This window comes from Panicum virgatum, chromosome 6N (assembly GCF_016808335.1).
Source record: "Panicum virgatum strain AP13 chromosome 6N, P.virgatum_v5, whole genome shotgun sequence".
NCBI lineage: Eukaryota > Viridiplantae > Streptophyta > Magnoliopsida > Poales > Poaceae > Panicum > Panicum virgatum.
The window spans coordinates 44,641,790-44,663,830 of record NC_053150.1 but is presented as its reverse complement, the minus strand read 5'-3'; the positions used below and the strand labels follow the sequence as shown (position 1 = coordinate 44,663,830).

The 22,041-nt window shown below is 48.9% G+C and overlaps 5 protein-coding genes across 6 annotated transcripts; 1 reads left to right on the top strand and 4 right to left on the bottom strand.

Moving 5' to 3' along the window:
• Positions 1–1,950: 1,950 nt before the first annotated feature.
• On the bottom strand, positions 1,951–3,309 carry LOC120679009. Its single transcript, XM_039960491.1, has 2 exons — positions 2,778–3,309; positions 1,951–2,668 (listed from the first exon to the last, which is right to left on the bottom strand). Exons 1-2 carry the CDS (start codon positions 3,032–3,034, stop codon positions 2,272–2,274), a joined length of 654 nt encoding a protein of 217 aa, XP_039816425.1. The 5' UTR covers positions 3,035–3,309; the 3' UTR covers positions 1,951–2,271.
• A 562-nt stretch (positions 3,310–3,871) lies between these two features.
• On the bottom strand, positions 3,872–6,655 carry LOC120679006 (28 kDa ribonucleoprotein, chloroplastic-like). 2 transcript variants are annotated; one of them, XR_005676924.1, is made up of 6 exons: positions 6,302–6,655; positions 5,274–5,372; positions 4,876–5,175; positions 4,586–4,775; positions 4,200–4,261; positions 3,872–4,107 (listed from the first exon to the last, which is right to left on the bottom strand). XR_005676924.1 is itself a non-coding variant. In XM_039960490.1 (4 exons), the coding sequence occupies exons 1-4, from the start codon at positions 6,599–6,601 to the stop codon at positions 4,656–4,658; spliced, it is 819 nt and encodes a 272-aa protein (XP_039816424.1). In that variant the 5' UTR covers positions 6,602–6,655; the 3' UTR covers positions 4,447–4,655. The 2 variants fall into 2 exon arrangements, 1 of the variants encoding a protein (XP_039816424.1); XM_039960490.1 differs by lacking the exons at positions 3,872–4,107; positions 4,200–4,261 and having other exon boundaries at positions 4,447–4,775.
• Positions 6,656–7,368: 713 nt separating this feature from the next.
• LOC120679181 lies at positions 7,369–9,868 on the bottom strand. The gene is made up of 6 exons (XM_039960686.1): positions 9,695–9,868; positions 9,533–9,586; positions 9,344–9,442; positions 9,164–9,234; positions 8,757–8,950; positions 7,369–7,771 (listed from the first exon to the last, which is right to left on the bottom strand). The coding sequence occupies exons 1-6, from the start codon at positions 9,757–9,759 to the stop codon at positions 7,658–7,660; spliced, it is 597 nt and encodes a 198-aa protein (XP_039816620.1). The 5' UTR covers positions 9,760–9,868; the 3' UTR covers positions 7,369–7,657.
• Positions 9,869–11,306: 1,438 nt separating this feature from the next.
• LOC120678203 (spidroin-1-like) lies at positions 11,307–11,918 on the top strand. Its single transcript, XM_039959353.1, has one exon. It carries the CDS (start codon positions 11,307–11,309, stop codon positions 11,916–11,918), a length of 612 nt encoding a protein of 203 aa, XP_039815287.1.
• A 5,917-nt stretch (positions 11,919–17,835) lies between these two features.
• LOC120677305 (transcription factor bHLH94-like) lies at positions 17,836–19,868 on the bottom strand. Its single transcript, XM_039958452.1, has 3 exons — positions 19,023–19,868; positions 18,383–18,895; positions 17,836–18,109 (listed from the first exon to the last, which is right to left on the bottom strand). The coding sequence occupies exons 1-3, from the start codon at positions 19,536–19,538 to the stop codon at positions 17,969–17,971; spliced, it is 1,170 nt and encodes a 389-aa protein (XP_039814386.1). The 5' UTR covers positions 19,539–19,868; the 3' UTR covers positions 17,836–17,968.
• Positions 19,869–22,041: the final 2,173 nt, after the last annotated feature.

Genomic DNA, 22,041 nt, shown 5'->3' with positions numbered 1-22,041 from the left:
GACGGAAAATAGCGAGATGAATCTATTAAGCTTAATTAATCTATCACTAGAGGTCGTTTACTATAGCATGATATTGTCTAATTATTGCATAATTAGGTTCACTAGATTCGTCTCGCGATTTTGCCCGGGGTTATGGAATGGATTTTGTCAGTTATCCACATTTCATACTCCTAATTAGTGGTCAACCGCGAAAGGGCCTGTAGCCTAGTGGTTACAAGAGTCTCGGTAGCACCTGATATTTTGGGATTTAACGGCGTCGTGCATTCAGTAGTAGGCGACGTTTCCGTCGACAGCGAGGCACTTGTGGTGGCTTCATCAATCTCGATGCTCATAGGGATAGGGCTTGTGTACGTGTGTTCATAGGGGTGTGAGTATGTGTATGTTGTAAGTGTCTGAGTTGTATTGTGTAATCTCAAAAAAAAATTAGTGGTCAACTGTTCGAAGTTACTATAGCGCGTGAAAATTTTTGGAAATTAAGGCCATGTTTAGTTTCCAAAAAAAATTTCCTACACAACCCATCACATCGAATCTTCAGACACATGCATAGAGTATTAAATGCAGTTGAGGAAAATAATAAATTACACAATTTAACTGTAAACTCTGCTTTTTATCTGTTTTTAAAGAGCGGACCGTTTCTACGCTAATTTGACTTTTGATCGTCATCTATCATTGATGCGTGGGTCCTAACATATTATCCTCTTCCCGCGTGCCTCCGACTTCACCTCGAGTCACACCCTGTGTCTTTTGTCCGTGCGGCTCTGCTTCCGACGCCGTCTCCGATCCCGTGCTGCACGAACAAGACTTAGGACTCGACCAACGGGAAGAGTCGAAGAGAGAACAAAAAGGAACAATTGACCAATAAGTCAAGTTATGCAACCCACTAACCGAACGTAACTCTGTTTGACGAGTGTAGAGCAGAGAAGAGGCACCCTTTTATCCGGCGGTGGGGACATGAACATGTTAATGGACGAGGTTGCCGACGCCGCCGGCATAGGAGGTCGTGGCTTCTCCGCACTCCCAGGCGCCCTTGTCCGGCCATGGGGCACAAACATGGGCGAGGTTGCCCGCTGGCGCCGGCGCCGGCGCAGGAGGCCGCAACTTCTCCACGCGCCGAGGCTTCCTTGTTTGGTCGTGGGGCACGAACATCGGTGAGGTCACCGCCGGCGTCGGCGCAGGAGGTCGCCGCTTCTCCGCACCCCAGGCTCCCTTGTCCGGCCGTACGTTAGACACGTACATGAGCGAGGTTGCCGGCGGCGCTAGCGCACACCCAGGCTCGTGGCCAACAGAGTCCTGGTTGTTCACTCCCCAATGAGCAGCTGTAGGGATGGTATGGTGACGGGTTGCCTCGGACTTGGAGCGGCGACTGCTGACTGATTTCTTTTTTTTTAAGTCAATTGCTGACTGATTTCTGCTAGCGGATATGCAAGAGATAAAGTTACGGTGTTCTTTCAAAATAAAATCGATTTGACTATATCAGTGTTTCAATCTGATTTCATGCTTTTCAATGAACCAAATCGGAATATTACAAAATTATTATATCTTCATATCTAGATTAGAAAAATAATGTTCCTTCTACCGAATCTAGGTCAGCTTTTCAAGTTTATTGTAGCATGGAATCTGCATTAATGATTTCAAAACATGGAATCCTGTTCATTCTATTGCAGTCACGCCTGACAAAAGGAGGTATGCATGCATCCATATAGTACATGGAGGGAACAACACACCAAGTGGACTTTGCAACTAAATAAGAAAACAAGAGGAAGGCCTAAACAAAACAAACAGGATTCGAGTTCCGTTGCGTCTGTACACTGTACTCCGTGCCGTACAGCCACATAGAAGAGCCGTTGTCATTAATGCCTATGCAGGGATCAGACAAGCGCTATCGAAAGTGACCCGAGCAAGATCATCGCAGAATCGCCGGAACCGAAGGCAGGCATCGAAACGGAGACAACCTGAAAGGCCCCATTCCGACCATGAGATTGTTCTCCTTTCCCCTTTTTCACGAAAGCGTGTGCAGTGATGGACACGACAGCTTCTAGTCCAATCCTTTTTAGTATTTACACTAGGCTCGTTTCATACTTTCCTCCCCGATTTACAGCAGGGGAAGAGAATGCTTAATCATCCATCACAATTTCTTACCGAGCTGTGATATTTTCCGAAGAACTTGCGTGACCTTATCATTGGCATTGCCGATGAACTGTTCTAACCCGGGATGAGGTGGTGGACTTGATCTTCCGATCCGCAGTTCCCGCTTACAAAATCCGGGGGGCTTCAGCAGAGGAGCCTGCCGAGCGCGAGCCCGACACCGGCGATGCCGACGCAGACCGCGAGCGCGACCCACCACGCGGCCACCCCGCCGCCGCCGCCGCTGCGCCACGCGTTGCCGTCGCCGTCGTCGTCCGGGCCCGGGTCCGCGCCGCGCCCGCCGCCGCCTCTGAGCAGGGAGTTCTCGGCCTCCAGCATCATGACCCACCGGCGGTGCGCGGACAGCGCCACCGAGTCCCGCACCAGCAGCGCCGCGAGCTCCCCGTTGCTGGCCCCCGCGGCCGCCAGCTTCTCCTCCGCCTCCCGCGCGCGCGACTGCGACAGGCGCAGCGCGCGCAACAGGCTGTCGTTGCTCCCCACGCCGCCGCCGCTCTTCTGGTCCGCCCCCGCCGCGCTCTCCAACCTTTTTTTTTTGTTCCAAACACGGCGCCGCGCTGAGTTCTGAATCCCGAGCAATGCGATCCCCGACGGGGTTCCCCGCGGCGACAAGTAAAGAGACGGCGCGCGCTCACCTCTGCAGGGTCGGGACGGGGCCGAAGAGCTTGGCGGGAGGAGGGAGGTCGCAGTTCTGGAGCAGATCGGCGGTGAAGGGCCGCTGCCGCTGCCGCTGCTGCGGCGGCGGACCGGCGCCCGGCGCCGCGGCGGCCATCAGCATCATCTCCCGCTCGAAGCCGTACTGCCGCTCCAGCTCCCACTCCAGCCCTACGCCGCCGCCGCCGCCGGGCGCGCCCTTCTTCCCCCTCTCGTCCGCCGCCGCATCCGCCTCCATCGGCTCAGAGCGGTTTTGGGGGTCGGGGGGCGGTTTGGTGAGGAGGGAGCGGTTGCTTCGGGCGTGGGGGGAAGGAACCGAGAGTCTAAAACCGTGGGCGCCACGGACAAGGTCTTTTGTGTGGGTTGCTTGCCTGCTTGGCGCCTTGGTGCTTTGGTGGATTGCCTCACCGTGATGGCTCGCCGGCGTGGGGGGTTGCTCGGCCTGGCACGGAAGGACCCCCGGATTCGACCAGGCCCAGCTCCCCTTCTTTCTCCTCGGCTCCTCCACCGTGGCGTGGCGTGGCGTGGCGTGGCGCGTGCTTGCGTCTGCCGGATGCCGAGAGGCCGGACGTCACTGCTGGTCTCAGGGAGCTCGCGGGCCGCGCTTCCCGCAGCTCGGCCGGCGACGGTCGCAGTCGCAGGCGTCGGTAGGGCGGTTGAAAAATGGAACGGCATCTGCAACTGCCGTAACGCATCTCACACTTTCCGCGTGGATTTTCTCATTTCCATGCGTTAGCGTTGCCGTTTAGCTATGTGCGGGTTTGTCGTTCAAGAATATCGGATCAACCAAAACAGCAGACATCGGCATCGCATGAATGATAGCTGACAACAAGAATAAATGCGATTTGTCAACTCAAATAAACATGCTACCCCAGTCTAGAAAATTACAGCTTTTGCTTCCCGAGAAGTCTAGCAATTTTAAATTTAACCAAATTTATACAAGATAGTATTAACAATTGTACTATAAAATATAAATATCATTATATTAATTCTATTATATTTTTCATACTAAATCTATTTGAAGATATAAATATTAGTAATATAATTAAATTTAAAATTATTTGATTTCGAGAAGTGAGAGAGTTGCATTTTTACCGCAAAAAAGAGAGTTGCATTTCTTTTGAGATAGGGAGTTAGGAGGGGTTTGAAGACAGACAAATATCTCATATCTGGTTTTCCTGGGACACGTCAGTGAACGACTGCAGTGAACAGGAGACTCATCCATCGCGCTAGTTCGAGCCTGGGCATTTTGACCCTTCCTTTCATGGCCGGCCCCTCACTCTGAATCCCCAAACCTTCACACCCACTAACCTAGAAGATAGCAGGTAGACTTGAGAACAGTATTTGCGTGCTCCCAGCATTCCTGACCTCCAAATGTAACAGATATCAACCGGAGAACTTACAGAGCACGTATTTCACAATCGATGAGCCCTGAACCAGCAAAACGGAGCGGCAATATGGCATCCTGCGTGGAAGAAGTGTCAGTGTGTCACTCATGTATTGCTGGCCATAAATATGATAGGGGCTGTATAAACAGTCATAATTTTATATAATGATGCCTAATCAACATGATTCTGTTAGGTTATATCATGAAAATCTAACCCGCAGTGGAGAAAGTTGCTGTATGTTCGGTAGAAATAAACAGACAAGTAATCAAAATTGACATGTTAAGGAGGCTGTTTCATTTCTCACATGAAATACATCATCCAATCTTGGTAAACAAATATGTACATGGAATAAATAGAGCCAAATAAAACAAAGGATATAGCTATTGCTGAAAAAGAAATACCATGGGTCAGAATATATGTAACCACAGATCAATTCATTTCACTTTTCTTGATTCTCGGAAAAGTTAGTGTTTAGCTATCACTCTGTTCAGACGATTCCACCACGGACACATCTTCCTTTGGGACAGAAGATTCATTCTTCTTAGCATTTTCTTCTTTGAACATCACATTAATGGGCCGTCCCATCAAATTCTGCAATCATAATCATATTTCAGATGCAGCAACAACTGCTGTGGGGTAGAATTTTAATAAAAATACATACGTGTACATGGCACAATCCGTTAATATTTACCTGTCCATTTAAAGTAGATATGGCAGCCTCTGCAGCCTCTTTCGAAGAAAAAGAAACAAATGCATAACCAGCGGATCGCCTTGGTGTAGTGGTATGAAAGATAACTTCAGCTGATAAGACACCTGGGGTCGAGGCAAATAATTCACGAAGGTGACGATTTCTAACTCTCCATGTCAAATTTCCGACAAATAGAATGTACTTTTCCGAGCTATCTGATACCACAACAGGTTGCTTAACTTGCTTAGGTTGCTTCTTTCTAGGTCGCGCAAAGTCCACCTTGATTTTTCTATCATTTAAAGTCTACATCAAAATAAGGATTGAAAGGGAAACAAACAATGATGTAAGTAAGCAAGGTGAGTCTGAGAGTGAGATACATTTTAGGTGATACTTAAACTTACAGTTGAATTGAGATTGTTGAGAGCTGCAGAAGCCTCCTCTTCTGAACCCATCGTTACAAATGCCAACCCTCTGTTTTTACTGGCATTGTACATTGAAAGCTAGGAAATCAAGTAAGAAAAAAATAATCACTAACATTGCCACTGCTGTCTTTGTATAGAATTTTCACCCATTGTGAAATGAATTGATGAGCGGCCATGAAAAGCTTAGAATAGAGCTGTGGTACTACTTTGATGTGGGCTGAGGCGTCCACAACATACTTAGTAAATAAACATTGGTTTTTAACAACAGAATATTTTCTCCTTCAAAACAATATAACATTAGTTTTCAGCTTGGGAAAAAACTCATTTCAGCCGTTTCCACAGAGCATAACTCAAATTCCTGGATGTTCAGTTCAGCTCCTATGCCACCCTACAAATTCCTGGATGTTCAATTCAGCTCCTATGCCACACACTGACCGATTCGCAACAGCATATTTTTTTCTCCAAAGTAGTTCAGCTATTGTTTCATGAGCAGTAGAAAGTAATATAAAGGACGTACCTAGTGCCGTAGGCTCCCGCACTGTGCGGGGTCTGGGGGAGGTTATTAGCAGTAGAAAGTAATATGATAGCACAAAACCCTGATTCACAGCATCCAAATACAAGGCTTTGAAATCATATACTCGAGCCTTTCCTTCAGATTCTACTAAGCCTTTCGATTATTATATTGCACCTACTTGAGCATAGCAAAAATGGACCGTGAGGCCCATGACACACCAAATGCATTTCAATTTTTTCATCAAGCCATGTCGTCTTTCTGTTTAATTTCTACATGAGTTGAGCAACTGCAAAACTACTCCAAGAATACTAGTACTTCAATAGTTCAATGTGGCAGCCACAGCTTTCGACAGCATCCACTGTCTAACAGGATTACTTCTACCACTATTACAGAGCTATTATTAAGAGAAAAAAATTCGCAAACTGCATAGCATTTCCCCCTCCTTTTTACTTCGAGCAGAGAAGGGAGAGAGGGGGCCGAAGCAGATGTCTACCTCAACGCCGACGACGGAGCCGTGCTTCTCGAAGAGCGCGCGCATGTCGTCGGCCGTGTAGTCCCACGGGATGTTCTGCGCGACGAGCCGCGTCCGCGGCTCCACCTTCTCCTCCGCCACCGCCTCCGGCGCCGAGGCCGCGGGGGCGCTAGCGGCCGCGCGGGCAGCGATGGCGGCGCGGTGACCGCGGGAGCAGGCAGCGAAGGAGACGTGGCGCGTGCGGAAGCGCAGGCCAAGCGGGGGCTGGCACTGGCAGGCGGGGGGCGCGGGGAGGAGGAGGCGGGCGAGGGGGAGCGCCATGGGGAGAGCTCGCGACGCAGCAGGCGGCGAAGATATCCGTGGCCGTGTCGCGGGCTGTGTGCGTGGGCTCGCTGGGTTTTATCCGCCACGGCAAAATATCCCAGTCCTAAAGCGACTCCGAAAACGTTCGCGGCCAGCGTCCCTGCCAACTTGCCAAGTGCCATGCGGCCATGCCTGCCCGTGTCGCTGAACGTTTCGGTGACACGAACACTGCTGACTTCTCGAAAGTTGCGTCGCTGTAATTCTCTTCTTTTTAGAGACCGTTTAGTTCCCAAACAAAAAAAATTTGGGTGTCACATCAACAGATTGATCAGATGTCGGGAGGATTTTTCGGACACTAATTAAAAAACTAATTTCAGAACTCACTTGGAAACCGCGAGACGAATCTTCTAAGGTCTTTGACCGCATCATTAACACATGTAGGTTACTGTAGCACTTATGGCTAATCATGTACTAATTAGGCTCAAAAGATTCGTCTCGTCGTGTACATACAAACTGTGTAATTAGTTTTGTTATTTAATTATATTTAGTGCTCCATGCATATGTCCAAAGGGAAAGTCACAAAATTCGAGGTGAAAATTTTTGGTAACTAAACGCGCCCTTAACGAAACGAAATGCTTGCTCAGGCATGTTCTTGAGAAAAAAAAACACTGCTGACTAGGAAGAGCTGGGTTTTGTGTGGTGGTCTGCACATTAAAGAAGCAGAGTGTAAAGAAGAACAAAAATGCAGTACAAGTTTCTACAAGGCTGATTTACAGCTCAGAGAATCAGTAAATGTTCACAGGCCAATATGTATTTATTTACGTAATGATTTGATATCATACCAATAATTCATGAATATTCATCTAGTTCCACATCTGAACTGTCTTCGGTTCCCCACGGTTCATCTACGAGCACCCCGCACACAATCTTCACACCTTACTATGATCATGGCCGGGTGCGAGCCATTCAGCATCAAGCATATGTACAAGCAGTCCTTCAAATGAGAGAAGAGAGAAGAAAAAACAACAGTACACACGCTATGCACATTGAGGAGCACTCCTAACAGACCACTGATCAATTCTGTGCGTTGACTCCGTTGTCTGATGTTGCGCCCTGATCAAGTTCGTTTTCAAGCTCCTCGATGACAGGCTCCACAGCAGCGTCAATCTCATCGCTGACCTTGTCGATCTGTACAGGTGAGGAGAATCATAAGTAGTTAATACCTTTATTCCAGGTTAATTTTCAGCAGACATCTGAAACAAGGAAGTATTTCGTGCTCTATTGTAAGTGTCCTTTTTCTAACCGAGTGGCGAGTGGGTTAACAGATCTACCAATCCTTAGTACCAAATTTATGTTCCTGTCGAATGTTGCAAACAAAATCCTACCTAAAGGTTCCCTTAATGAAATCCTACTATTTTTTTCTAGATGCCCTGCAAACCTATGGTATTCTCTTGTTGCTTTACAAAACTTCTCATAAACTTATTATATCATGAAAAAAATATGTTTGAAATGTTACTCCTGCAGCACCAAGCATGCAAGAAATCTTTCAACTTTCAAATGTTGAGTTCTCATGAAATTCCATACTAGCACCACCATAAATATTGAATCTGATTACTGATTTCAGCTCCCCACAAGAAACAACTAAACTCCTACAGAAATGACCTTCAGCCAGACAGTGACCAATCTAAGAGTGTCAGAAGGTACTTCAACCAGTCAACTGAGTTTTGAATGAATGGGACCCGAAATGGTCAGAAATTGCTTAAGATTAAAGGAAATCTATTCACTCCAAAAGAAACTGCATCAAACAGTTCTCATTACTCATTGTTACTCTGCATACATGAAAAACTCTGTTTCAGGACTACAACATATATTAGCTAGCAAACTTCTGCTCTCCAAAAGAAAGTACTAAACTACTAAACATTTCTTGCTTCAGGGGTTAAACTTATGATCAAGTAGGGTACAATACCCACACATACACATATTAGCTAGCAACTTGGCATACATCGAAATTCCAGAACAAGCACAGTGTTGTTTTTTGTTCAATTGGTAGTTTGCAATGATAAAATTTCTAAAACAAGATACTTTCTTATGCGGCTGCAATATGGAAATAACTAACATGTATAGCATGAGCATATCAAACAATCTACAAGAACAAAAGAGAACAAAAGCAAACCTTCTCAGTGACTGCTTCAACCTTCTCTGCATCAGCATCCACTACCTCAGCAATGTGCTCAATCTCCTCCACTGCTGTCTGCAGAGACCCATCTTCAGGAAGCTGCTTGGCCACATTTGCAGCTAACTTCTCTGTTGCCTCAGCTAGATGCTCCACAACCTCTACAGAATTCTCCACGAACTCCACTGTCTCCTCTGGCATGAAATTAAGTCACAGCAACATGAATCTCCAAACTTATTGACAAGCTTAAGGATTTGCATGTACTTGGTACAGATTCATTCAAAGAGTACACTAAGGTCATATGCAGAACTAGGAATTTGTTTCCTCACAGATTATATGAGAGAATATTATAAACGAGACAGAACAGAAAATAACCATTATTAAGTTGATCTTATATTCTTATGTACCTTCAAGCTGCCTAACTCTGTTGTAGAATGGCACGACCGTGTACACCACGCCTCCAACAACCCACCGCACCCTGGGAGAACAAAAACACCGAATGCACATAAAAAAAATAAATCGAAGGAAATTGGTCACAATTCACAGGAATCCAACCAACAACGGAACAGCCACACACACTCTCATACCAGCTAGGAATCGTGGAAGAGCCTAGACGCTGACCGCCACTGACGGCGGCGGCGGCCAAATCTGCCGAAACGATGTCCGAGTTCTTGAGGACAACCCAGCTGCGCAGAATCATAGCCACATCAATAAAACGTGCGCTAATTCGCTAGGGAAGTCAGGTACCGGGCTAAACGAGGCACGGAAGCAATTACCCCGAGTCGATGTCGCTCAAATCGGCAGCATCCACAGCAGGGTTCTCCGCCTTCCTGCATCAAGAACAGGAACACCTAAAATCACGAAACTAAGCTCCAAATCCCCAGTTCATTGGGTGTCAATCGGGCAAAACAAACAAGCGAAGGAAGAAAACCACTCGCCTCTGGTCTTCCTGGGCAGCCGGGGCGGGGCTGGCGCCGATCGGCTGCATGGTGAGGGTCGCCATGGATGGATGGATGGAGCGGAGCGATGGGGATCGATTTGGGGGAAGCCGATGAGGAGAGGCAGGGTTGGATTGAGACTGGTGGAGGGGGAGAAGACTCGTATTACACACAGTCGGTCCTAAAAATCAGAGAGGAGGTTTGCTGTGTGGCCCGCACGCGAAGGTGTCGTGCTTAATCACCCAACGATCCGGGACGCTTAAACCTGATCGGACGGCTCTCGCGAGCTGATTATCCAACTTTTTTTTTTAAGACTTCATCGGTACTAATACTTCGCAGCACCCCTCCAAAATGTTTAGACCTTGTAAAATTGGTCTGCGTGTATAGAATACAAAGGAACACAAAACCATAGACAGGGTGAGATTCTCAAAAAAAAAAAACACCATAGACAGGGTGATGCAGCTCAAAGCAACTGGCTGACAGGATTTAGCAGCAAAGGCCGACACAAAAGCAGAGTAGACTTGATCATTAATTTGGTTTTTTATCCCTAAGCAGGCTGCACTCGTACTGGTAATAGATTGTCATATCGAGCAAAATTAGCATGATGTCTTCTGTCTTGGTCTGATGCGAGCACATCAGTTTGAGTACAAAAAGGTGGAACATTGTGCGCCTTTTTCAGAGCCTTTTCTTCGAATCGTTTGTCCTTGAGATTGACTTGCATGCATGGAGTACAGCAAATAAAAACATAACTAAAATATGGCAGTGTAGCGAGAAGCACCTGATAAAACTAAAAAAAAGAACTAGCAGGATGGATTGATGCCGAAAAAAGATGAGTAGAAATTGGAATAAACTCTTCCTGTATCCTCGTTCCTCGAAAGGCCTGTGGATGGCTGGATGCATGCAGCCAAGCAGAGGGAAAAGCAAGCAGGCTGCAAGCCTGCAGCCAAGCAAAGGCACAGCAAGTCAGCAACGCCTCCTCCGCCGCCTTTCAAGAAAACGCCTCCTCCGCCGTGCACGGTTCGAGTCATCAAGTGTGTCTGGTTCGATTCGTCGAATGCGAATTGATACCAAGTTTTGTCATGTGAATCAATCTTAGCAAAGGGAAAATTTCGGGGAATGGTGTGGAAATAAAGTTGATTGATATTAGTACTGGGATAAATATATGTGCCAGCACATCAATTTTGCGGATGAACTCTGCATCCGTACTCAGGCACCGTGGCATGCATGCAATATGATATTTCTGAACTTCGCTTTGAATTGGTAAACCATCTTAATTATGTGCCCTGTGAACAGCATTATAGAGTGGTAGTTAGTAGCAGTGCCTTGTTGCCTTCGTTTCCCCTTTTTATTAGTTTGATAGTTGTTTAATGAGTAAATTCTTTCTGTGCCATTGGAAAATATAGCTTATTCCTTATGTGCCATTGAAAATTAGTATATCCCTTCTATGCCATCGTTTATAATTTCTCATCCCCTACATGCCATTGCCGTCAAATATACAGTTAAACGGCGTCAAACTTGTCTTTTTGGGACGTTTTTACCCCTCCTCCCAAAAGAGTTCAGCCACGATAAAAAAAAAAAGGAACAGAGGCGACGGCTACGAGAAGGGGCGCGGATGGCGGGAGCGCGGGCGAGGGTGAGGGCCGCGGCGGCCGGCAGGGACCGCGAGCACGTGCGAACGCCGTCGAGGGCCGCGGCGCTGCGGGGAGCGCGAGCACGGGCAAGGGCCACGGCGGCCGGCAGGGACCGCGCACGGGCGAGCGCCGTCGAGGGCCGCGGCGCTGGCGGGGAGCGCGAGTACGGGCAAGGGCCCCGGCGGTCAGCACGAGCGCCGTCGAGGGCCGCAGCGCTGGCGGGGAGCGCGAGGACGGGCCAGGGCCCCGGCGGCCGGCGAGGGCCGCGGCACGGGCGGGGAGCGCGACCACGGGCGAGCGCTGCGGCGGCTGGCGCAAGCGCCGGCGAGGGCTGCGGCGGGCACATCGCCGGCGGGGAGCGCGAGTACGGGCGACGGCTGCGGCGACCAGTGGCCAGGTTGACACTAGCGAGGGCCGCAACGATAGGCGGGAAGTGCGAGTGCGGCAGCCGCGACACCGGCGGGGAGCGCGACGGGAAGGGCGATCGCGCGCCCCTTGGTGGCGAGGGCCGCGGCGGCTGGCAGACAGCGCGGGCACGGAGGGCCGCAGCGTCCAGCGGGGAGTGCCGCGGCCGGCAGCAAGCCAGGGCATAGCGGGCGCAGCGGGCGCGGAGGGCCGTGGTGGGCGGTGGGGAATGCAGCGTTCTGGCGCCCCGCGAGCCCAGCGCTTGTGTTCTTCTCGCCGCCGTCGTGCCCATGACGTGGGAGGGATGAAGGCCACATATATGCTCCATCCAGCTATGGGTATTATTGCCTTTTCACCCCACCCTCTAACAGCTCAGTTAGGATTACTTGACGGCAATGGCACGTAGGAGATGAGAAATTATAAACGATGGCATAGAAAGGATGTGCTAATTTTCAATGGCACATAGGGGATGAACTATATTTTTCAATGGCATAGAAGGAATTTACTCTTGTTTAATTCAAGGTAGATTGATGTATGTGTGCACTGCGTATCCCCTTTCCCACCAACCACTCGTCAGTACACTCTTGAGACCACAAACATTGAACATGACAAGGAATTTAATGTATAAACCTTGTTTGGCATAGCTAACTTCTTCTAAAACAGTTGGTGAAGCAGAAATTGTTTTAGAAAACATTTGATGAGAGAGCTTCTTCATGGTGAAGCAGGTGGCTTCACCCCGCCAGTAAAAACACAGATTGGCTTCATGGATGACTTCAAGCTCGAAGTTAGTTCAAAAAAGCCTTTTGGCATAGCTTCATGTGAAGCTGCCCATGAAGCTATGCCAAATAGGGTCTTACTATAAACTATTCAGCATTTTGACACTTACATTTTTCCATCTACACTAAATTTGTGGCTTTTAAAGTATCAATTGTCCAACTTTTGAGAAGACTTAACAAACTGGCGCGGACACACGTTAGTACGTTGTTCAACAATAGTTGAATTCAGCCGTGCATTGAGCCAATAACTAGTTATTTGTGGAAGTATTGTTTTCTACTTTTTCGAAATGATTTCAGCCTGAAATGGTGTTAATTAACAAAAAAGGCCTCCCACAACAGCCCTTGCATCACTAAATGATCCCATGGCCTTAGGGAACGTGGAACGAGGGTGTGGTCCACGTTCCGGGAACGTCGTTCTGGGGACGCGGGAACAGGGAACATTTTCGTTCTGCAGTGTAAAAATCCATTCCAAATGCCGTTCCTCATTCCCCGTTCCTCGTTCCTCGATCCGTCGTTCCGGGGGTGACTATGCCCATGGCTTCCTTCAAAAAGTGAATTTACGATTAAATGTTGGCAATCTTGGGTGCTCTCTCCTCGACTCTTTCAGGTTGCCAGAACATGATACATGTTTGTTAGCTCTATATCTGTGCTGTGCACAATACTCACCATTGCTTCAGCAGGTAGATAATAAAGTCAAGAAGTTCGTTGATCCTTACCCATCTCATGTTCTGAACCCCTTTTGTCCCGGTTGGTGGCTCCACCGGGACAAAAGGTCCGACCCTTTTATTCCGGTTGGTAACACCAATCCGGACAAAAGGGTGACCCTTTTATCCCGGTTGGTGGTACCAACCCGGACAAAAGGACCCTTTTGTCCCGGTTGGTGGTACCAACCCGGACAAAAGGACCCTTTTGTCCCGGTTAGTGTTACCAACCCGGACAAAAAGCCCCTCCACGTGATAATTTAAAAGGGAGTTATTCTTTACTAAGTCACATGTACTGCTTAGGTGAGTTGGCAAGCAGGCCATACGCTAGGCAATAGGTCTTGGGTTCCAATCCCGCAGGGCGCAAAGATTTTTTAGTGCGAGGGACATTTTGTCCCGGTTCTACCACCCGGGACAAAAGCCTCCAGGGACAAAAGCGGGACAAATAGCCCTTTGGAACCGGGACAAATGGCCCGATCTGTAGTAGTGGGTGTGCCTGGCAACATATATCTTCAGAGCAAGATGAGATGTCAGCATTCATAATAAACATGTATTGCTTTATATTAAACAGCAGAAATGCAATATCAACATTCTTTACAGCAAAGTATTCAAGTATTATCTAGACCTTTAACTTAAAATATTAAACAAAACAGAACCACATTACTGAACAATCTATCCCTTTGGCATCCCCAAAGTCAAAGTTTATTGATCCCTACCCATCTCACATCCTGAATCCACCACACCACAGGGATACATGGCAATACATAGATGAGACTCGTTGCTCAGCCACCACTTGTGTGCATTCTCATAATCACCTATACTCCATTAACACTTCAGAAATACGAGCCAGATCTTCTTTTGAGCAAAATATACGTCTTATTGGAACTTTCGGGATGCAATTTTCGCAATGGAACGTAATAAAGCTCCAAGAGCTCCAGGTCCCGATGGCTTCCCGGCTGAATTATATCAACAGTTTTGGGACGTCATCAAGGGCGATCTGATGCATATGTTTCACGATCTTCACAGGGGGATATTCCACTTTTCAGCTGAAATTTTGGGGTAATAACTTTATTGCCAAAAATTCAGGAGACAAACAAAATACAACAATATAAACCAATTTGCTTGTTGAACGTAAGCTTCAAAATTTTCACCAAAGTCGCCACCATTCGCTTTAACTCAGTGGCGGGCTGTCATGCAGAAGTCTTCTTCTCAGGAAGTCGTTGTAGCGGCTTCTCGGTATTTGGCGCAGGTGGCCAAGGAGTTTTTTTTTATTCGGGCACATGTGTGGCGGTCTAGTCTTCGGATCGATAGTCATTAGTGTGCCTTGAACTTTTTGTTGATCTTTTTACGTTGAGTTGTGTGCCTTCTGGCAGAGGCTGGGGGATTTCAGGATCTTCTATCACCTTGATGTAACAGTCTTGAAATTAATAAAGCTTCTCGTTTCCATTTTTTTTTTGGAACTTTCTGCCTTTAAATTAAATTATAGTTAGCAAGTCAAACTCGTTTTTTTAGAAATCTTATCTTTTTATTCTATATCTGATTCAAGAAGCACTTCTATACTTCACCTGTGCTTTTAGTACCTCCTTAGTCCTTAGCTTTTATTTCCATTGAGGTCATTCTTGGAAGATCGATCTGACCAGTACGAGTACGTCTAACTTATCTTGTCACTTTCCTAGGATTTACCAATGTCTCTGTTACTAAAAGAATGCTTTAATTTGACCGACATGTTGTAGATACAGGAATCTTTCTGATAAAGTTGTTCTTGTCGTGTTTGTTCAGGGATGTACTAGGCTTACATGGAGTTATTCCTTTCAGACATGAGCTCGATATCAAACAACAAGTAGGCCATTGAAACAGCATGTAAATTATTGATCTAAGTTTGGAAGCATCGAATGATACGGAAAGCTGTCAAACAACTTGTCCGTTTGTCTTTTACATGGAGAAATATGTCATTCTTCTCTCCAAAACTAAACTGCCATGTCCTAAATCCAGTTAGTTGCATGAATTATGTACAGCCATGTTACCTCTAAATTCCAGTTCCGCAGTTGTTTAAGCTAAAAGTATGATGGGGAATAAAATGGCAATGCAGTGGTCTTCTGCAATGAAAATGGTGGGTTAAACCAAATGACAAAACAGAAATGGTAATTGTCAAAAATATGAAAATGGATTTTCTTGCATCGATGTTTCTGTATGCTGCTCCTATGATTGTGAAAATTTGTACTCTGCTGACGGTGGTTTCTTTCCAATACCAGAGATCCAGGGTAGTTTCTGGAAGCTAAAACACCCTGTTATGTCATTATATATGGGCGCTGTGCTGCTGTACTTGCAGGATGAATACATATTCTCATGTGTTCTTGCTACCCTGATACTGTGTCATTCCTTTCCAACGGTAGGCTTGATTGGGCCATCAGGTCTCATGTACACTGGCCTTGTTTGGTTTCCAGCGTTAGAAAGTGCTAGGAAACTTTGACCGCTAATTACAGTGTCAAATAAGCCATGTTTACAAAAATAACTCCAGAACCCATGCGCTAGGAACCCTGAAAAATCTAATTGGGCCTTTGACCGCGTGATTAGAGGATGATTACTGTAGCATCACTGTAGCCAATCATCGATTAATTACCGTCATTAGATTCGTCGCGAAAAGTTATACCCATCACTGAAAAGGTTTTGCAAATAGACTTCATTTAGGACTCCATGCACACGAGATTCTTTTTTTGGGAAGTGTGCATTCTAGGAATGCTAGGCAACGAGATTAATTACCGTGTTTGGTTGGCTAGGAATGCTAGGCAACGAGATTAATTACCGTGTTTGGTTGGCGGTGAAAATTTTTTCATGAAAACTTTTTAACCCTTTGACCACTAATTAAAGATATTAAATGAGACCTAATTGCAAAATCATCTCCACAGCTATGGTACTGTAGCACTTACTGCAGCTAATAAGGATTTTTGACGTATGATTAGAGGATGATTATGCGCGATTACTGTAGCATCACTGTAGCCAATCATGATAGAACTTGGCTCATTAGATTCGTCTCGAAAAATAACTCTCATCCGTGAAAAGGTTTCGGAAATAAACTTCGTTTAGTACTTCATGCGTGCATTTGTCTTTTTTGAAAAAAATTTCACAAAGCAAACCAAACACGGTCAAGGCCACTTTCCCTCTAGTTTTAGTGATGAGGTGGGTAGCTGCTCAGCTCAGTTCATCAGAGCACCCTATGTGGCCAGGGAGAGTGTGATTTGTAGTCTGGGTGTGTTTAGTTCCACCCCGTAAACGCAAAAAAGCCGTAAACACATTAAAGTGAAAAGAAATCTTGCTAATTTGAAGTACTAAATGAAGTCTATTTATAAAACTTTTTGCATGGATGAGCTGTAAATCGCGAGACGAATCTAATGAGCCTACTTAATCCATGATTTGCAATAGTGATGGTACAGTAACCATCCGCTAATTATTGATTAATCATGAATTAATTAGCATCATTAGATTCGTATCGCGATTTACAACCCATTTGTGTAAAAAGTTTTATAAATAGACTTCATTTAGTGCTTCAAATTGGGAAGATTCGAAACGCAAAAAAAAATTTGAGTTTACACCCTACCGAACTAAACACGGGCTCTGTGTTGTTGTGTTGTGCCATCGTTTCCTCTGCGAGATCAGTTGCCAGTGACTTTCCATGCAGGATCACGCGCCCCGTGTCCTCGTGTAGTAACTTTGGTGGTCATGTATAACGATCACCGGATTTTCCTTTTGAAAGAAAATGAGAGAGGAGGGCATCTTTTTCAAAAAAAAAAAAGAGGAGGACATCTCGAGAGAGAGAGAGAGAGAGAGAGAGAGAGAGAGAGACGCGTCATTTCAAGCTGCTTTAGCAATGGATCATGCCTAGGCGGAAACGGGAAAAGGGCCTCTGCAAGGGGAAAGGCGCCTCTGTCCCCAGAATCTCTTTCCGGCGAGGGTCAATGAGACGACACGAGCCGGCACGTCTTTTCCTGTCATCTCAGCTGATCACCCCCCAGCTCTCTGCCCTCCTCTCCCCCATCACCTCCGCTTTCCAGCGTTCAGTACTTCAGTAGCATCGCGCATCCATCGTCGGCTCGTCGCTCTCGGCCATGCCCATGCCCCCATGCCCGGCGGCCCTTCACCGCAAAAGCTCCCTCCCCAGTCCCCACGACGCCTTCTTTTGCAGGAGCCGCTCGTCAACCCTTGCCCCCCCCCCCCCCCCTCCTCTTGCGCTGGGGTTGGCAATGGCATGGCGGACCACCGGCCCAGCCGACCCGCCGGCGGGGCCGAGCTCTTGCCACCGAAGCCGGCGGACGGACGCCGGCTGCGTGGGTGGCCACCGGCCGGGCGGCGGGCCGGGGCTGTCCCCGGAATCTTTGCCCTCCTGCTAGTTCGATCGGGAACGCTGCTGCTTCACGAGGTGAACAGCCGGTCCAACAGGGCGCCGCGCAGCGCGGACAGGCAGGGCACAGGCCTCTGAAAGCTCTGCGGCGATTGTGCCCGTCACTCGTGTTGGGTCGTGCCGTCGACCAGTCGCCCTACAGGCTACAGGAGCGGCGGAGAACACGTTACTGCGCCGCAGTCCACGCGTGTCGTACGGTCCCCATGCACGTTCGTACTACGTACACACACACACGCACCAAACAAATTCGTCCATAGATGGATGATGCAAAGTTGCTAAATACAGTAGGGGCACACGCGCACACTGCTGGCAACACACAGAACGTACACGCGAAAATCAGTTCGAACATCGGGCAGTTCGCTGCGTCATTCTTCTTCGTCGTCGTCGTCGGCATGCGATCCGTGCAGCTCGGCACCGCCGCCCTCCTCGCGGTCGACCGCCTCCACGATGCCGTGGACCGCCGCCGCGATGTCGTCCACCGACAAGAGCGCGCAGTCGTCTTCCACCTGCGGGCAGCCGCGCGCGTCAAGGCGGCGGACGGGCACGAGAACGCTCAGCTTCAACAGGTCATCATGAGCTGAGACATTAATAAACAATGGCACGCACGGCCGCCGCTCTTGCAGTCCACGGCCTGTCCCTGCCCCCATGTCGTCGGCTTCATTGAAAACATGGAGAAGGGGGAGTTTGGAGGGGTCGTTCCGGACAAGGCGCGGCGCGGGGAGAGGAAGGCCGGGACAAGTGGCGGCGGGGGAGGGTGGTTGGTAGTACGCAGTACGCACCTTGAGGCTGAGGGAGTAGAGGGCCATGCGGCGGGCGTCGTCGCTGGTGGCGTTGAGGTGCAGCACGGTGAGGCGGTGGCCCTGCAGCCCGGCGACCAGGCGCAGCAGCTGCCGCGGGCGCCGCCGGGACAGCAGCTTCAGGCTCGCGTGGCTCTCCACCATGGTCACCTCGACGTCCGCCACGGACGACGGCCGCGAGCCCGAGGCGGCGGCGTCGTCGCCGTCGCCGTGATTGCCGTCCGCGTCAGCGTTCTTCGGTCGTCCCTCGCCGTCTTCGGGTGGCGTGTTGGCGGTGGCGGGGAAGGGGGCGCCGCCGGCGCCGGCGCTCATGGAGTACTGCGGGAAGGTGAAGAAGCCCGCGAAGGGCCCCGCCGCGGCGTCGGCGTCGCCGGCGGCGCCGGGGGACGACAGGTCCTGGCGGCGGGCGTGTTTCCGCGCCTCCAGCGACTGGAGCAGCTGCTCCATCTCCTTGACGTAGTTGATCGCGCCGCCAATTATGGACGCCTGGTCGCCCTGTGCGCATCCAGCATCCACGAGATACAGAAAACCATAATAATCTTCATCGAGGTCGGCAATGGCGGGTTAAATAATTAAGCCCTAGGCCCTAGCTAGATAGGTGCGGTGCGGTGCAGGCACGTACCCTTTGCACGTATGACGGCGGCATGAGGGACCGGAGCGCGGCGAGGTACTCGTTCATCTGCTTGCGGCGGTTGCGCTCGACGGCGATGTGGGTCATCCGCTGGCTCTCCACCTCCTCCCTGTTCTTGACGCTCCTCGTCCTGCGACGCTTCCGCCTCCCCGCTGGCGGCGGCGACATTGGCGCCGCCGCCGCCGCCACGGCTACCTCCTGGGAGAAGACGGCACCACCACCAGCTGCTGCATTATTGCCACCGCCGCCGCCGTTCTCTGGCAGCGCCGCAGCAGATAAGCTGGCGTCGGGCTCCTGCTGATCAGCCCCCTGCATCATCACGGAGGAGCTTGCGCCCACCTCCCAGTAGGCGGCGACGGCGCCTCCTTCCAAGTCCATCACCCCCTCCACGGCCCCGCCATGCTCATTTTCGCCATGGCCCCAGCTCCACCCTCCTCCTCCTGGAGCCGCCGCCATGGCCCAGCTGCCGAAGAGCCCCTCAGAGAACACCACGGCCTCCAGCGCCATGCCTCGAGAAACAAATTCGCTAGCCTTCAAAACGCGGGCAAGCAAGGAGGCGAGAATGAAGCAGGCAGCATGTAACGTGGAGGTAGCTCAGCCCGAGCTCGCTGGCCAGCCAGCCGTAGGTAGGACAGGGAGGAGGAAGAAAGGCGAGCGAGGAGCCACATCTGGAGCCTGACGGGTAAACTATATACCGCGCGTGCCTGCAGGATCCAATATCCATGGCCCGGCGGGCCGGGGGGACTCGGAGAGGAGTGGCGTGATTAGGCATGATTTGGTCGGAGAGGCGGGGACGAGATGGCAGGGGGAGGAGAGAGGAAGGGGACGCATGGTGCTGGGCTGGATTGCTGGGTGGCACAGTGGCATCGGGAAACGCGACCCCTCACTAGGCGATGCTAAAAACAAGGCGGGCTCCCTAGACTGCACAAAATACACAACCTGTCATTCCAGATTTACCAATCGGAGCAGGTGATTGGCGCAGGGGGGAGAGGAGGACCGGACGGAGGAGAGGCCGGCCGGACACCAGCTAGCCACGCGGTAAAAATGGTGGGTCCGTGGGTGTGATCTGATCGCCTGATCGGAGTGGGAGACGGAGACCCACGCGCGCGGTAAGTCGGTAACTTTTTCCAGAGCCCAGCCCCGTGACTTCTGGCCCTTGTTTATTGCAAAAACTTTTAGAAGTTTGATATGTAGTATTTTTGTTTGTATTCGGTAATTATTATTTGATCATGGATTAACTAATCTCAAAAGATTCGTCTCGCAAATTACGGACAAATTGTGTAATTAGCTATTTTGTTTAGCTACATTTAATACTTTATGTATGTGTTTAAAGATTTGATGTGATGGAAAATCTTATAAAATTTTGGAATTTTAGATACAACTAAATAAACAAGGGGCTGGTCGTCGCTCGCTCTCAGGCTGGGGTGGCTGAGGCCCTGTTTGGTTTGAGGGACTTTTGTTGAAGTCCCTATGACTTATGTAACTTTTAAACCAAACAGGTGGGACTTTTAGGGACTTTTTTTTAGAGTAGAGACTTTTTTGAAGAAGACCCTCATGAGGAGCTTTTTAGAGACTTTTTTCTACAATTCCACCTACTGCTCCCCTACCCTATCAGCATGCATGTAGGGAGAATGGGTAAAAATGTCTTTTGAACATATCATTTAATGAGGTTTAGTCCCTTTAATCATTGAAAATAAATAGGGTGGGACTTTTTTTTAGACTCAGGTCTTTTGGAGGGGTAGAGTCTTTTGTAAACAAACAGGTCTGAGGCGTGCGGTTGCGTCGGCAGGCGCGAAGCCGCGCAGAGGCGCAGGAGGCTACAGCGTAGCCGCACTCCGATGCCGGCCGGGCAGCCAGCAGCTCGCAGGGAAGCCGGCACTGCCTCGGACGGATCATGCCCGTCCATGGCCCAAGGGAGCATGATGATGAGGGAATCATTGTGGCCGGCCGCCGGCGCGCGGTCACGGGGAGGCATTCATGCGTGCAGTGTACGTCCTGCATACGCATGCCATGCCAGCCATCCGCATGCCCGCATCGCACGTCGTCATCAACAACGTACGCACGTACAACACGCTGAGCTTTGCGTTGCGCTAGTCTACGCGCGTGGCATATTGGCGTCGTCTAGACACTACTAGCACACGCCTGCCGTATCTATCGAGCACGCGGGCACGGAGGCTGCCGTGACGGGTAGCGTCACTCTCGGTCACTCGCGTTCGCGTACGTACTGTGCGACGTACTGCACAGGTACCAGTGTAGCACTCCACGGACTCGCGTGTCATCCCATACGTGTCTCCGAATGAACATGGCCAATAATAACTACGGTTATTTGGCATTCGATTTTTTTTCTTTTTCCTTTTTTTTAAAAAAAATAGAATATAGACTGCTATGATGAAAAGATCCATTGCGAGAGCGAATGTATGGGACTGGTGTTAAAAAATATTCACTCGCTGTCAAAGGCTGGAGTTTGGGGTGTTTTCTTTATGAGTAGTCGATGTCGTCTTCTAGTCTCTCAAACATAGTCCTTAGGGTGGGTCTTCCCTAATCTGATCAACTTTATTTTTTTTCAATTGCACCTATAAGGGGTATGGCCTTCCTTTTTGAATAATAGATCTATTGGAATCCAATTACGTGCAAAGGAAATGAATAGATATACCAATATAGTGTGTGTATGTCACCAGCTAATCATGCATCTTGGTTAGATTAGGCTAGGGAAATATTTCAACGGCTACACTGTTGTTTTCTCCCTACGGATCTGCCAAAACGTACTCTTCAAAAACATGGTAAATTTGGTGGACAGAGACTTCCATGTAAGCAAGCGTAGGTCACCTCCCTTTGAAATAAGAGCATCAACAAAGCATATGAAAATGTCCCCAAAAAAAACGAAGCATATGAAAATCATGGAAGTTACCCTCTTAGGGGAATGTTACTAAAGAGGAAAATTGTCTTATAAATGGTCAACTAGACAACTACATTATTGCAAAAAGGTTACAAGAGAATTACATGTCAATCA

Coding starts and splice junctions, on each gene's coding strand:
- LOC120679009 (XM_039960491.1), bottom strand. CDS start 3,034: ATGGAGGCGGATGCGGCGGCGGACGAGAGGGGGAAGAAGGGCGCGCCC. Junction 2,669..2,777: donor CCCGTCCCGACCCTGCAGAG/GTGAGCGCGCGC, acceptor CAAAAAAAAAAG/GTTGGAGAGCGCGGCGGGGG.
- LOC120679006 (XM_039960490.1), bottom strand. CDS start 6,601: ATGGCGCTCCCCCTCGCCCGCCTCCTCCTCCCCGCGCCCCCCGCCTGC. Junction 5,373..6,301: donor GCTCCGTCGTCGGCGTTGAG/GTAGACATCTGC, acceptor TTGATTTCCTAG/CTTTCAATGTACAATGCCAG. Junction 4,776..4,875: donor TATCTACTTTAAATGGACAG/GTAAATATTAAC, acceptor TTATGATTGCAG/AATTTGATGGGACGGCCCAT.
- LOC120679181 (XM_039960686.1), bottom strand. CDS start 9,759: ATGGCGACCCTCACCATGCAGCCGATCGGCGCCAGCCCCGCCCCGGCT. Junction 9,443..9,532: donor TTGAGCGACATCGACTCGGG/GTAATTGCTTCC, acceptor GATTCTGCGCAG/CTGGGTTGTCCTCAAGAACT. Junction 7,772..8,756: donor TTGAAGCAGTCACTGAGAAG/GTTTGCTTTTGT, acceptor TCACCTGTACAG/ATCGACAAGGTCAGCGATGA.
- LOC120678203 (XM_039959353.1), top strand. CDS start 11,307: ATGGCGGGAGCGCGGGCGAGGGTGAGGGCCGCGGCGGCCGGCAGGGAC.
- LOC120677305 (XM_039958452.1), bottom strand. CDS start 19,538: ATGGCGCTGGAGGCCGTGGTGTTCTCTGAGGGGCTCTTCGGCAGCTGG. Junction 18,896..19,022: donor CGCCGTCATACGTGCAAAGG/GTACGTGCCTGC, acceptor GGATGCGCACAG/GGCGACCAGGCGTCCATAAT. Junction 18,110..18,382: donor TCTACTCCCTCAGCCTCAAG/GTGCGTACTGCG, acceptor GGCTGCCCGCAG/GTGGAAGACGACTGCGCGCT.